General features: G+C 43.8%; 1 protein-coding gene across 8 annotated transcripts in view; it reads right to left on the reverse strand.

The window, feature by feature from the left end:
- The window catches only part of AAK1 (AP2 associated kinase 1), a 271657-nt gene that overhangs the window by 74640 nt on the left and 183786 nt on the right, over nt 1–13231 (reverse strand). For 6 of the 8 annotated variants that reach the window (XM_069068899.1, XM_069068898.1, XM_069068897.1 and 3 more), the window contains exons 12-13: nt 11448–11770; nt 4210–4470 (exon numbers count right to left, since the gene is read on the reverse strand). In XM_069068899.1, coding sequence (XP_068925000.1) covers nt 4210–4470; nt 11448–11770 — 584 coding nt within the window. The remainder of the gene's footprint in view (nt 1–4209; nt 4471–11447; nt 11771–13231) is intronic. The other 2 variants (XM_069068900.1, XM_069068903.1) reach the window with 1 other exon arrangement.

Below are 13231 nucleotides of genomic sequence, written 5' to 3' on the forward strand. Positions count from 1 at the left end.
AAGGTAAACGATATATGTCTGACTGATTAAAGTAAGCTTGTTAACCCATTTTGAGTTGCTTTCCTTTAGCAAAGCAGATCCAAGAACCTGTGGTAGCTGCAAACCCTGAGGACACTTGGGGTGCTTGCTGCTACAAATGGCGCTGTGAGCAGGATCTGCAGAGTAAAAGGAAAGTATGGGGGCTGGGATAATTGTTTGTTTCCCAGTTGTGGTAGCTGTGATTCTGTGGAGCTGTGGAGCAGGAGAGAAGAATGGCCTGCATGCGGACTTCGCTGAGCTGAGAGCGGGAATGGTGAGCTGCCTGCATCAGGACCTGGGCAGAAGCCAGGAGCAGCTGCCGCCTGTGGGAGGAGAAGGAACCCAGGAGTTCGGAATTCAGCCACAGGAAAAGATAAGAACTGAGCAGCAAAGCAGGGGCACTGAGTGTGCTTCCTGGCTGCATCCCACAGTTTGGGACCCAGGGGGAGGATGGACTTGTGACTATGGTGGGTGGGATGAAGTGCCTTGGATCCCCAGGGACCCCACCTTGTTGGTTTTGTTGCCCAGCCCCCTCTCTGTGCTTGGAAGCTGGGGCTGGAGCTGTGTGAGGGGAGGGACACTCCCCTCCCCCCAGAACTTTATTTGAGCTCTTGTTCTGAATTGAGGTGATAGTGCTATGTACTTTGTGTTTGTTTGGGGCCCAGTGGCCACTTTGGTAGCTTTGGTTCTGTACCTTGAAGATGTGACCTAGGAGATGTTCGGAGCTGATTCAAAAGTGAATTGTCTGTGCTATGGGCATGAAAGATCTTGGGGCCGAGTGTAATGCGAATGTGAATTTTAAAGATCTTCCCTGCCCCTAGGCTAATGTGCACCTGAAGCCTGGGGTGGGAGGCTTGTTTTTCAGTAGATACTTCTTGATTGGCTAGTGAGTCAATAAGGTTGTTTGTTACATTCTCTGAGCCAGGAGAAGGCTATATAAGCCCTGATGTGTAGCTTTGTTTTGGGACTCACTTTGAGAAATGTTCTGTGATTTGATCTGAATTCTGGGAAGCCGTTGTTGAGAGTCCCCCGGCTTTGAAAAACCCAGAATGTGGAAACCCAGATGTTGACTGGGTATGGATGTAATGGTTGGACAGTTTGGAAATCTGTCTACTTGATGTTTCTGTCTTGATAATTATGCCTGTATACTTTGAGGTTCAGGGTGCTGACCTTTTCTCCTGAATAAGGTAAACGATGTATGTCTGACTGATTAAAGTAAGCTTGTTAACCCATTTTGAGTTGCTTTCCTTTAGCAAAGCAGATCCAAGAACCTGTGGTAGCTGCAAACCCTGAGGACACTTGGGGTGCTTGCTGCTACATACATATGTATGTATTGTGCATGTGTAGCATGTGGATTATGCAAGTCTGCACACGTGTGTACGCACATGTGAATGTGTGTGTTGGCGTAGGGTAGCTCTCCCAGAGAAGTCCACAAGAATGCCAAACAATCAGGGGCTGGACAAGATGACCCGGTGGTACCCAATGGGCAAGTGCTACGACAGCAGAGCCAGGATGACAGGAGAACCTGCTCCATAAAGCCTGAAGCCGGCACACACAGCACGGAGGCAGGGGACACCAATAATGTTGAACAAAGAGATGGTACAGCCTCTCGATGCTTGTTTGAATGGTGGCTATACACTGACCATGGGAGAGTTATGCTCCCAGGGAGGGGAAGAAAGATGAGTGTGCCTAGTGCACCTTGGTGAACAGAAAGTCCTCTATTTCTGGGGTTTGGGGTGGGGAATGGAGCTCTGCTGTGCACTGCAGTTTTGTCATTCTGCTATGCACCACAAGCCTGCTCGGCATAGATTCTAGCCAGAGCTGTGTGAGTCAATAAATTAAATTCAGGTTTTCTTTTATTGCCAGGGAAGAACCATGTGGTGGAAGGCCATAGATTGACTGCTACTTGACTGAACCAGAAGGTCGGCCATGCACAAGAACTACATCACAGAGCCCACCAGCTGTTCTGATGGCCAGAGATTATGAGGATGGGTGTCTCACTGTTTGAGACACACTTGAGATGGGACTCAGTTCCTTTAGACCCTGGTGAAGTCGTAGCAGGGGAGGAGTGAACTGTACTAGCTGGGTCCCTCACATCTGTGATACGAAGCAGTTCACATGGGTGCTGACAGGTTCTGGGACCCAATGGATTTTAGGATGCAGAGAAGGAAAAAGTGGCCATTATGAGGAAAGCACTGCTTTGGTAAAGTACTTTACAAACATTAGAAAGTTACAATTCGGTCGGAATCCCTTTATTTTCAATTGTCTCTTCATTTTCTCCTACTTATCCTTTTCCTCTGGACCAGAAGCTTGATTTGACTTATGTCACTTTCAATCACCTATTCTAAACCCAAGCTGACGCTGATGATAATGAGAGTTAGCATTTATGTAGGACTTCAAGATGCACCAACGCTATCCAGCTCAGTGATGCTCACAGTGCCGCTTATGAGGCAGGCACTCTTATCATCATCATTTACCAGGTAAAGAAACATGGTAAGGGAGGTAAGGGCTTGCCCAGGGTGCTTTTCTGAGGTAGGATTTGAATCCAAGTCTTCCTGATTCCAAGTCCAGCACTCTCTTCATGGCATCACTTAGCTTCCCTATTCTTTTTGTTAGCGGTTCCCCTCCTACATTCAGAGTTTTCAAGTATGCAGTCACCATTTTTTTTGGAATTGGTTAGGATAAACCTGCTCTGCACAGATTCTAGCCAGAGCCGTGTGAGCCAATGAGTTAGATCAATTCAGGTTTTCTTTTATTGACAAGGAAGCACCATATGGAGTAAGGCCATAGACTGCTTGCTATTGGACTGAGCCAGGTGGTCAGCTATACAGAACTACAACACAGAGCCCGCCCATCACCTGGGAGCTAAGAAGGGCACAAGAGATCTCTCTTGAGATGGTTGGGTGGCAGATGAGAATCCACCATAAATGGTCAGGTTACGTATCTGCTAAACGCATCAATTTACAGAAAGCAAGGCCCAGAAATGTCCAGGGGATTGTCAAAGGTGGTGGAAGTAGTAAATGATCAGAACTGGTATTCAGACCCCGGTCCTCTCTGTACAATCCAACGTCCTTTTGGCTGCACCAAGCTCTCTTTTTCCTTCAGCCCTCTGACACTTTGATTGGGAGTTCCTAACTAGCAGAAAGATCCAAAGGCCTGAACCTGAAGGAGATCACCTGGGAAAGGCCACGAGCCTGTATGCCTCAGAGGATGTTGATGGGCACAGCCTGACTCCTGGTGGAAGAGCTCTCCCCACATCCGAGCCCAAGAATGCATGTGGCTAACGCCATTACCCATCAAAATGCACAACTGGACATTCAGTTGTCCCGAGTTCTTGTCTAGATCCTAGAGAACCTGGGCCCAAGCAGAGGCCCTTGTAAGGAAGCTGCTTGTTAAGCTGACATCTGCTTGGTATCAAAAGGCTTGAGTTATAAATTCTGAAGCAGGGAGAAAAAGACACTTCCTGCACAGTGTCAAGGCTCATTTATCTTAAGAAAAAGATAGGGTCCTTTTAGAAAAGCAAGCTGTCTTTCCTGAAGAATACCAGTCCTTTACTGGAGTCTGGATTTCCAAAGGGAGATGTTAATAGAGGCAAAAGGTTCGCCTTGCCCCTGTGACTGAAAGTCTGTGTGGTGCAGAGGAAACTGAATTTAGGGTCAGAGACCCTCTTCCACTAATACTAGCTGTATGATTTAGGGCATTTTAACTTGAGACTTTAACTTTGAGACTCAGTTTGTCACCTGTAAAATATGATCATTACCTATCTTTTTCTACCAATCTTATAGGTTTGTTGTGGGAAAAAACACTCATTAAACTTGGCAATGCTGTAGAAATGTAAGCTATTGCAGAGTGATATATAAGAACCATCCCCTTCTCTCTTACGGCTCCTCTAAGAAGTCCTATACTCCTTGAAGACCCTACCTCAAAAGCCTGCACAATATTCTGCTCCTCAGACAGGATCATAAGAAAGGGCAACAATTATTATCTCTCTAAAGGTAGGTACGTGCCTCAGCCTTAAGGACACCCAGAATCACTTGGGGAATGAGAATCCACAGACCAGATCTCCCAACTCCCAGGCCAGACTATCCCCCACTCACCAGCTGGTTTTGCTTCTCTCTTGCCCTTCCCCTAGCCCTCACTGCATGATCCTTCCTCCTCTGCTTCTGTTTCTCAGCCCAGGTCGATTCTTACCACGGGCTCCTGTGCAGGGGCCGGCTGCTGGGCTGCAGCCGGTTGCGCCTGTGGCTGGGGTTGGGAGGGAGCCTGCTGCTTCGGCTGTCCGACTGCCACAGCTGTCTTCTGCTGCAGCACGGCCTGCTGAGCCTTCAGCAGCTGCTGCTGCTGCTGTTGTTGGTAGAAGTTCTGCATCAGCTGCTGCTGAGGGGCTCCTTGGGGCGGCCCAGGCAACTGAGCAATTGCTGGTTGCTGGGCTCCCTGATGCATCACCTGGAACTGGGGGACCAGCAAGACAAGACGGTGAGCAAAAGCTTGGCCCTAGGACTGTGCCCCCAAAGGAGACAAGCCTTAAATTATACCTAATCCTAGTTCAGAGGGGCCAAAGTCTTGGGAAAATACCCACTTGCAGCCCATCAGAGACAGAATAAGAAGAGAACTTTGTCAGCCATCTAATCCATCTCCCTCATTTGACAAAAAAGGAAACTTAGGCTCAACCTCCCTTGGTTCTGTATTGCCACTTGGATCAAATGTTAGCTCTCCATAACCTGGCTCCAGTCTACCTTTCTAGCCTGATTTTACATGATTCCCCTTTGCATATCCTTTGCTCCAGCCAAAATGGCGCTACCTTTTCCAGAAAGCTTCTCATTCTTCCCAGCTGTTAAGAGTTCTCCCTGTCCTCAAATTTCTTCCACATTGTATTTTTTTTTTCCTATGTTCATGTTGTATCCCTATAGCAGAATTTAGAGCTAGCCTCTCCAGGGCCCACTTAACCACAGTGCCCTGTGTGTGGGCAATTAATAAACCTTTGTTGAACTGAAGGGACTTGCCCCTAGGGAATAATAAAATGAGCCAGGCTTCAAGCTCAGGATTCAAACTTCTGATTCCAAACTCAGTACTTTTTTTAATGTACCATGCATGGGTCAGACTCAAGGCCATGACTTGCGCTGGTAGCCCCAATGCCATATTATTAAATATTAAATTATCATTAAAAATAACGCAGACCCTTTATTAACATGCTACTCTGATGCTTCTCTGGGGCACAGAAACAATCCTGGATTCTTATGGCCTATGGCAATAGAGCACAAGCTCTGAGAGATCTTACTAAGATGAGAAGAATCTGAGGGTGGCCCTATTATGAACTGCATGTCTATCATGTGAGGACTGGTGGTGTCAATCTGAAAGAGTCTTACCACCTGAGAGCTGGTCAACAAGTGATGAATTATGCAGTTATATCAATGAAGACTGTCTACTAAGGCCAGCAGGGGTTGCCCAGGGAGACAAAATGGTCACTTCTTCAAATACTAAAACAACTACCAACAACAACAATGGCAATTTGTACCTGGAAAGCACTGAGTGCTATTCAAAAGACTTTCACTGCTCATTTAATTGTATCCTTCTTTCAACTGTACAAAAAGACTGTCATTTGACAAGTCAAGAAACTGAATCACTAAAGTTCAGTGACTTGCCTGCCTAGGGTCATAGAGCTAAATAAGGGCACAGACAGGATTAGAATTCTTATGACTGAATTCACACTGGGAGGCTCTTTCCACTGCACTGTGGGAGGTATCCAAGAATGAGCATTACTCTTCCTATGGCTCTCCATCCACATCCTAAGGGAAACTAGGCACTTCACTACCCTCAGCTTTGTGTAGCAGCCTCATCTCAGTCCTTGAAAGTGATTTTCCTTTACTATCAAGCCATCTCAGAGAGATCTCTTCATACCCTCCTACACATTGGCCCATTCCATAAACATTTCAACCCTCATTATACCAAATGAAGCTAAGGACGCTCCAGGCAGCTAAGTGTTGCATTGGATAGAAAGGTGGATCTGGATTCAGGAAGATCTGCCTTCAGGTGTAGCCTCAGACACTTGCTAGCCAGTTACGTGGCCCTGAGCAAGTGACTTAATTTCTATCTGCCTCAGTTTCCTCATCTGTAAAATGGGAGTAATAATAGCACCTAACCCCCTAGAGGTGTGTGGGGATAAAATGAGATAATATTTGTAAAGTACTCTGCAAACCTTAAAACACTATATAAATGCTAGTTGTTACTATTATTATCTTGACAAATGAGATGAGATTTAGGTTAATGAAACTAAAACATAAAACCAAATCAAACTCTGGGCCCAGGAACCAGGCAATCAGCTGAAGAGTCCATATTTGGAGGGATTTGGGGTGGTGGGGAGCCACAGTACAGAGATGAGGGGACAACAAAGGGATAAAGGAAGATTTTTATGACTGAATAATAACTGCTCCCTTTAACAATGACAAAGTGAGTGCATGTGTTATTAAGCCAATTTCACAACTGAGGGACCTGGGTTAAAGATGTATGATTTATCAAGGTCCTCAGCTAATAAGAGAAGAAGCCTGCATTTGAAGCCAGGTTTCCTAAGTCAAAGGCTAAAAAAAAGCAGGGGAGTGGTAGAAATGAAATGTGGAGACAGATGATTATGACTGGTAGACAGTGGGTTATGAAATAAAATGGGCTTTGATAAAAGGCCAGAAAGGGTGGCCCTCTGGTGGAACCAACAGGCTTCTCACACCATGGGGGAGCTGGTGGGAGGGAGGGTAATCTGTTTTTAAAGGAAGCCTTCCCAACAGCAACTCATCTTAGGGGGAGATTTAGAAACAGTTTATTGATGAGATTAAAGCTTCTCTTTCTGCATCACCAGCAAACCACCTACTCAAAATGGCAAGCTTAGAAAATAATCTTTAAGTCCAGGATTTATCATCAGTTATGAAAATTAAAAAGTAAACTAAGAAGAACAAAAAAAGCATCGTGAACTAAGTATAACCACAGATTCACAAAGTAGATGGTACAAATATTATTAACCCCGATTCACAATGGGGGGAAAGTGAGATGCAGAAAGCTCGTACGACTTCTCATGGCTACACAGCTAGAAAATGTCTTGAGCTAGAGCCTGAATCCACGTTCTAATTCCAAAGCCAGTGCTTTTTTCACCAAGCCAGGCTGCCTCCCTTAAAGATCCAAAGAAACCCTAAGGAGCCCTGAGTCCACTGTGGTCTTTACCACTTCTGATTTCATTAATCTATCTCCTATGTCTCCTGGAGATGTATTTTACAATATTATTTTATCTTTCAAGTGTTGATGCCTCATCTCCCTGAAGAGAAATCCTGTGTCAAATATGCATTATTGTTTCCCCTATAGCACTGAGCACAGTAGGCAGGACTCAGATTTACTTCTCACCCTAGGATCTCCTTTCATAATATCACACTTTCTCAGTGGAGATAAAACAAGCATAAATAAAAGAGTGGACATCCTCACAAAGTCTAGAAACAGGAGGGTGGTTGAGTCAGAATGAGTCAGTAACTCTTCTGCACTGTCTGGGGAGAGAGGGTCCTGACCAGCTGACATGAAGATCTACCCCCACTTATACTGGAGAAGCACTATGGTGACAGCATCCTCCAGGACCATCCAAATCCTTTTACTCTGACCTATACCCATTATAAACATTCTAATTTTAATTTCATTACCCCAGAATCTCTTCTTGGGAAGAGAAGAGGTTGACAAGTCAACGTGCATATTTCAGTTCATTTGGCAATGACATAACTTAATTCTCTAATCACCCTTGGTTTCCCCAATACAGACTACATTCTCTTTCTATGACAGTAGATTGTATTCAAAACCTCCTGCAGTCAAAAACTTCATCATGCTGTAGATAACTTGAGGATGAAGCTCTCAGAACTGAGCTAAGCGGGGCCTTGGGTCCATCTCCTGGTCCATCTCCTGGTAGGACCTGTTAGAGCTTATACTCCTCCAGCATAGCCCAGGCAGAGCCCAAGGGTAACCTCCCAAGCTATCATGAATCATTGAAGAATTTTAGCAAATGGGCAAAGAACTGTCATTGTAAACTTTAAACCGGAAGTCTTATAGATAAATGCTTCTTTAATGAATAGCTTAGTAAGAAATGATTAATTCCAAAGTATTATGTGAAAATGCAAATTCAGGCCTGGGGTTGGGGAGAGGCCTGTGGTGAACACAACAAAGTAGTAATTCTAGTGTCTTTCCTCTGTTATTTACTTCCTATGTATCCTATAGATAGCTTGCTTAGTATACATTTGTTTGCATGTTGTCTCTCCCATTAGACTGTAAGCACCTTGAGGGCGGTGGTTCTTTGGTTCTTTTTGTATCTCCAGCACTCAGCACAGTGGCTGGCAGTAGGTGCTTAATTAATTTTTACTAATTGATGGGAAACTCAACAATGGGTTGGCCTTAGACACACATTACACCCCAGTGATCTGCCAAAATCAGTTGCTTCTGACCTAAGTGGAGCGATGGAGGCATTGTGAAAGAAACCCCCATCTTTCAAGGAATAGCTCAAGCCCCACTTCCTCCATGAAGTCTATGTTGGTAAGCCCTACCTACAATAAATTTTCCCTAGTATGTTTCACACAATTTGCCAAAATTTTATTATTAACTCTGGTGCAAGCCACCATTTTCTCTTACTTGGGTTACTGTGATACCCTTCCAATTATTCTTTCCACATCATATGATTCCCCAGTGTCCATACTATCCTTCATGTTTCCACAAGATGAATCTTCCTAATTGACAGGTCTATTCACATCCTTCCACCACTTAAAAACCTTCATTGCTACCCCACTGCCTTTAGACTGAAGTGCCTACTTGTTGCCATAGTTTTCAAGGTCTTCCATAATCTGCTGCCACCCTTCTAAGGTGTTATAATATATATATATATATATATATATATGTATATATATATATTAGGTGTTATAATAATAAAATTATCATATAATAATATATTTTAAAAAGTGTTATAAAATAATGTGAGAGCTAGAAGGAATCTTTTTTTTTGGGGAGGACCATTGGGGTTAAGTGACTTGCCCAAAGTCACATGGCTATTTTTTGTGTTAAGTGTCTGAGGCCAGATCTGAACCCAGGTCCTCTTGACTCCAGGGCCGGTGCTCTATTCACTGCACCACCTAGCTGCCCCTGCTAGAAGGCATCTTGTAGTTCAGAAGTTTTCTAAGTTTTTGGTCTCAGGATGCTTTTATACTCTTGAGGACTCCCTCTTCCCCCAAAGAGCTTCTGTTTATATGGACTCTATTGATATTTACCATATTAGAAATGAAAATGTCTTAGTATTATTGTGAAAATAGTTTGGATTCAAAGACTCCCTGAAAGTCTCAGGTACCCCCAGGTACTGGACCATATTTTGAGAACTAGTGTTGTAGATCAGTTGGTCCTTGGAGTCTAAGAGGACTTCATAGTACTACACAAAGATCATTAGTGATACAAATGAGAAAGTTGAGATTCAAAGAGAATAAGCTTTCTGCTTTGGATCTCAATATTCTTGTCTGTAAAATGAAGAGTTTGGATTAGATGTTCTTCGTGTAACTATGCTCTACTTAAGTGGACTTCCCATTATTCATTCTATGAGCGCTTACTGCTTATTCCTACCTCTGCTGATGTTATTTCCCTATACCTGGAACATCATACCTCTACAAATGGCATTGCCCCTATAAATAGACTTCCCTGATTCCACGAGTCAGAAATGAGTGTTTCCAGTGAGTTCCCATGACACTCTGTCTATGATGCTCTGTTTCAGAGCATGGTATGTACCTTATATCCCCTGCTATTTGGTAAGCTCCTTGAGGGCAGTCTTACCTTATAAACTTTGTAATTCCCCTAGTGCCTAGCACAGGGCTCTGAATGCAGTAGCTGCTTAATAAACTTTGATGGGTGATGAACGTTGCTTGGTAATTTTGTCCTATCTATATGTCTCATGCTACTACACCACATCATCATTCTGTTGTTGTTCAGTCATTTTCACTCATGTCTGATTCCTCATGACCCCATTTGGGGTTTTTTGGGCAAAGATACTGGAGGGGTTTGCAATTTTCTTCTCCAACTCATTTTACAGATGGTAACTGAAGCAAATAGGTTAAAGACTTGCCCAGAATCACACAGGTAGTGTTTGAGGCCACATGAACTCAGGAAGATGAATCTTCCTGACTCCAGGCCTGGTGTTCTAGCCACTGCGCCACCGGGCTGCCCTATTTCATCCTACACACTGTTCCCAAATACTTTTCTTTCAGCGCAGATCTGACTAAGTGACTCCTCTATTCAGTCATCTTCAGTGGCTTTCTGTTTCACTTTTAAAGACCTATACAATCCAACTCCAATTTATTTTTCCAGCCTCACTGGACATTGGAACTCCCCTTCCTGCACTTTGTGATCTACCCAAATCAGCCTTCTCACTGTCCCTCACATGATACTCCATCTCCTGTCTTCCAGCCTGTGTACCAGTCATCCCTCATACACAGTCACCCTACCTCTCCTCCACTCTGCCTCACTGCCTTTAAGACAAAAGCTCAAGCATCATCTCCTATAAGAAAGCTTTCCTTATCTCTCTAGACTAGTAGTGCCCTCCTTCCTTAACTACTTTCTATATATTTGTATTTATTCACTATGCAATGATGTTGTATATACTTATATACATACTCCTCCCATATATGTCTAAGTATATACTTAAATACAGCAGTATATTTTTATGTACACACACACCTCTATTAAAATGTAAACTCCTTGCAAGTAGGGATTATTTCATTCTTTGTACTTATATCCCAGCACTTAGCTGAGTGCCTGGTACATAACAGATCCTTAATAAATGCTTGGGGATTGACTGAAGATAAGTCTTTTCCATCCAATGTAATTGGCAAAGCCCTTGAGAGGACGGAGAATTGTATATTTCTGTCTATCACTATATATTACAGTGCCTAACATAATACTGGGTAGAAGGCAATTCAGTAAAGTTGTCTGGACAGCCTGAAATCAAGGGACAGGTTTATGTATATACTTTATAAAGTTTAACTTTCAATGTGACACGATAGAGAAGATACAGTTAATCCCCAAAGGGAACATTCAGAGTCCAGTGATGAGCTGAGTGTAGAGGAGCTGTCCATGGTAGACATCTGACCTTTTCTTCTTATTTTAGGGTTCCACCAACTGCCAGAATCAAGTCTAAAGCATCAGATCCAAAAGATACCGCCTGGACTCCTGGTTTCTACACCAAACCTGCTGCCCTTGGGGTGATGAGGGTCTTTACTCACTTGCTGTGCTGGAGAATGGGCCAGGTATTTGGTCTGTCTCACTAAGGTACATCTCTTTGTATACTAGAGAAGACACCTGAAACCAGGGGGCCTAAGATGTCTGTAAGATGACAGAACAAACACCCACCGTAAGTGCTCTGAGAGGGCAGCTGCTTCTCTTACCTGCTGAGCTGGTGCCAGCTGCTGCTGTTGCTGCTGCGGAGGCGGCTGTGGCTGTTGCTGCTGGTAGAATGTAGCTTGTTGCTGTTGCTGTTGTTGTTGTTGCTGCTGCTGCTGCTGCTTGAGGAAAAGATGCTGCTGGTGCTGGGGTGTGGCCTGGGCTTGAGCAGGCAGAACCTGGGCCTGAGTGGAAGGTGTCTGCTGTGGAGTGGCTGGAGCCTGTGGCTGCTTGGCTGGAGCCTGTGGGAGTGGCTGACTGGGTGGAGGCTGGGTTTTTGGTGGGGGGACGTTGGTGGGGAGGCCAGCTGGAATACTTGGTCCTGAAACTAGAAAAAAAAATTCAGAATTAGGGTATAAATTCTCCTTTGGTCAAAATGACCATCCTTGTTTCTAAGATATCAGAACAAGTGATGACAAGTTCCAGTCCAGTTTAAAAATGTATCACCCTTTGTATTTCTTTTCAGAGAGCCAGTTGTTACATATTTACCAGCACTAACCCTGGTTAGAAACCAATGCTATGCAAAAAGGACTCCATATCTGTTAAGCATATTAACTGCTAAATGAATGAGAAAACATTTTCTCAACAGGATTGTATGCTGAGTGGAGTTAACTGCATTCCCATTTGCAGAACAATATTGTGAAGGGATGTCTTGTGTAGGAATAGCCCTGTTATCAGTCAATCAATCAATCAATCAACAAGCATTTATCATGCATCTATCATGGGCAAGGCTTGTCACTATTGTGACAGGATGGGTATGGGCCTAGGACCAAGCCATTTTGAATGATATTAATACAACTACAACAGCTGAGATTTAGAGTATTTTAAATACTCTAAGCTTTTTAATAATAATAAAAGCTGAAATTTATAGAGTATTTTAAGGTTTGCAAATGCTTTATATACATTATCTTATTTCAGCTTCAGAGCAATCTTATGAGGTATTGCCTCCAAACTGCAGATGAAGAGACTGAGGTTCAAAGAATCTCAGTAACTTGCCCACAGTGACACAGCTAGTAAGTGGGATTTGACTCCAATATCTAAAAAAGACAATAAATAAGCTATACCTATATGTGTATGGATATATTAACTGGCTTAGGATTGTATGTTCACAGTGATTTTCTAAGTCAATATGTACCTAAAGGGATCCTTACGTACAGTTTAGCGGACCCCGTTTTTTGTTTTTTTTTTAAGCAATTGGGGTTAAGTAACTTGCTCAAGGTTACACGGTCAGTTATTTCTGGTTGTGGTGCTGAGTATCTGAGCCCAGATTTGATCCAGGTCATCCCAACACTGGAGCCAGTGCTCTTACTAGCTGAGCCACCTGGCTGCCCCTAAGCAATTGGGGTTAAGTAACTTGCTCAAGGTTACACGGCCAGGTGTTTCTGGGTGGGTGCTAAGTGTCTGAGCCCGGGATTCAATCTCCAGGTCTTCTCAACACTGGAGCCGGTGCTCTTACTCGCTGTGCTACCTGGCCGCCCCGCAGACCCCGTTTCTATTTGAATTTGTTTGACAGCACTGTTATATTGGATGATGGTCTAGGTATCAGGTATACTAAGCACTACAATGGCTATCCTTTGAAAAACAAAGTGGTCTTAGCAGACACTAAGGAGACATAGCTTTTAATAACAACCAGAAACAAAATCAACATATATCTGTTCATCAGTTATTACAATATGTGCCCAGAACTTGGGGCAACTTGAATACATGGCTACAGCAACAGAAGATGATCCTAGGAAGTCAAAGTCCACACCTTGTCACCTTCCAGTAGGTCCTAATGACCCATATAGCA

This window comes from Petaurus breviceps, unplaced genomic scaffold (assembly GCF_028583685.1).
Source record: "Petaurus breviceps papuanus isolate PSGF00001 unplaced genomic scaffold, PetGlider_PUasm1.0 90775, whole genome shotgun sequence".
Taxonomy (NCBI): Eukaryota; Metazoa; Chordata; class Mammalia; order Diprotodontia; family Petauridae; genus Petaurus; species Petaurus breviceps.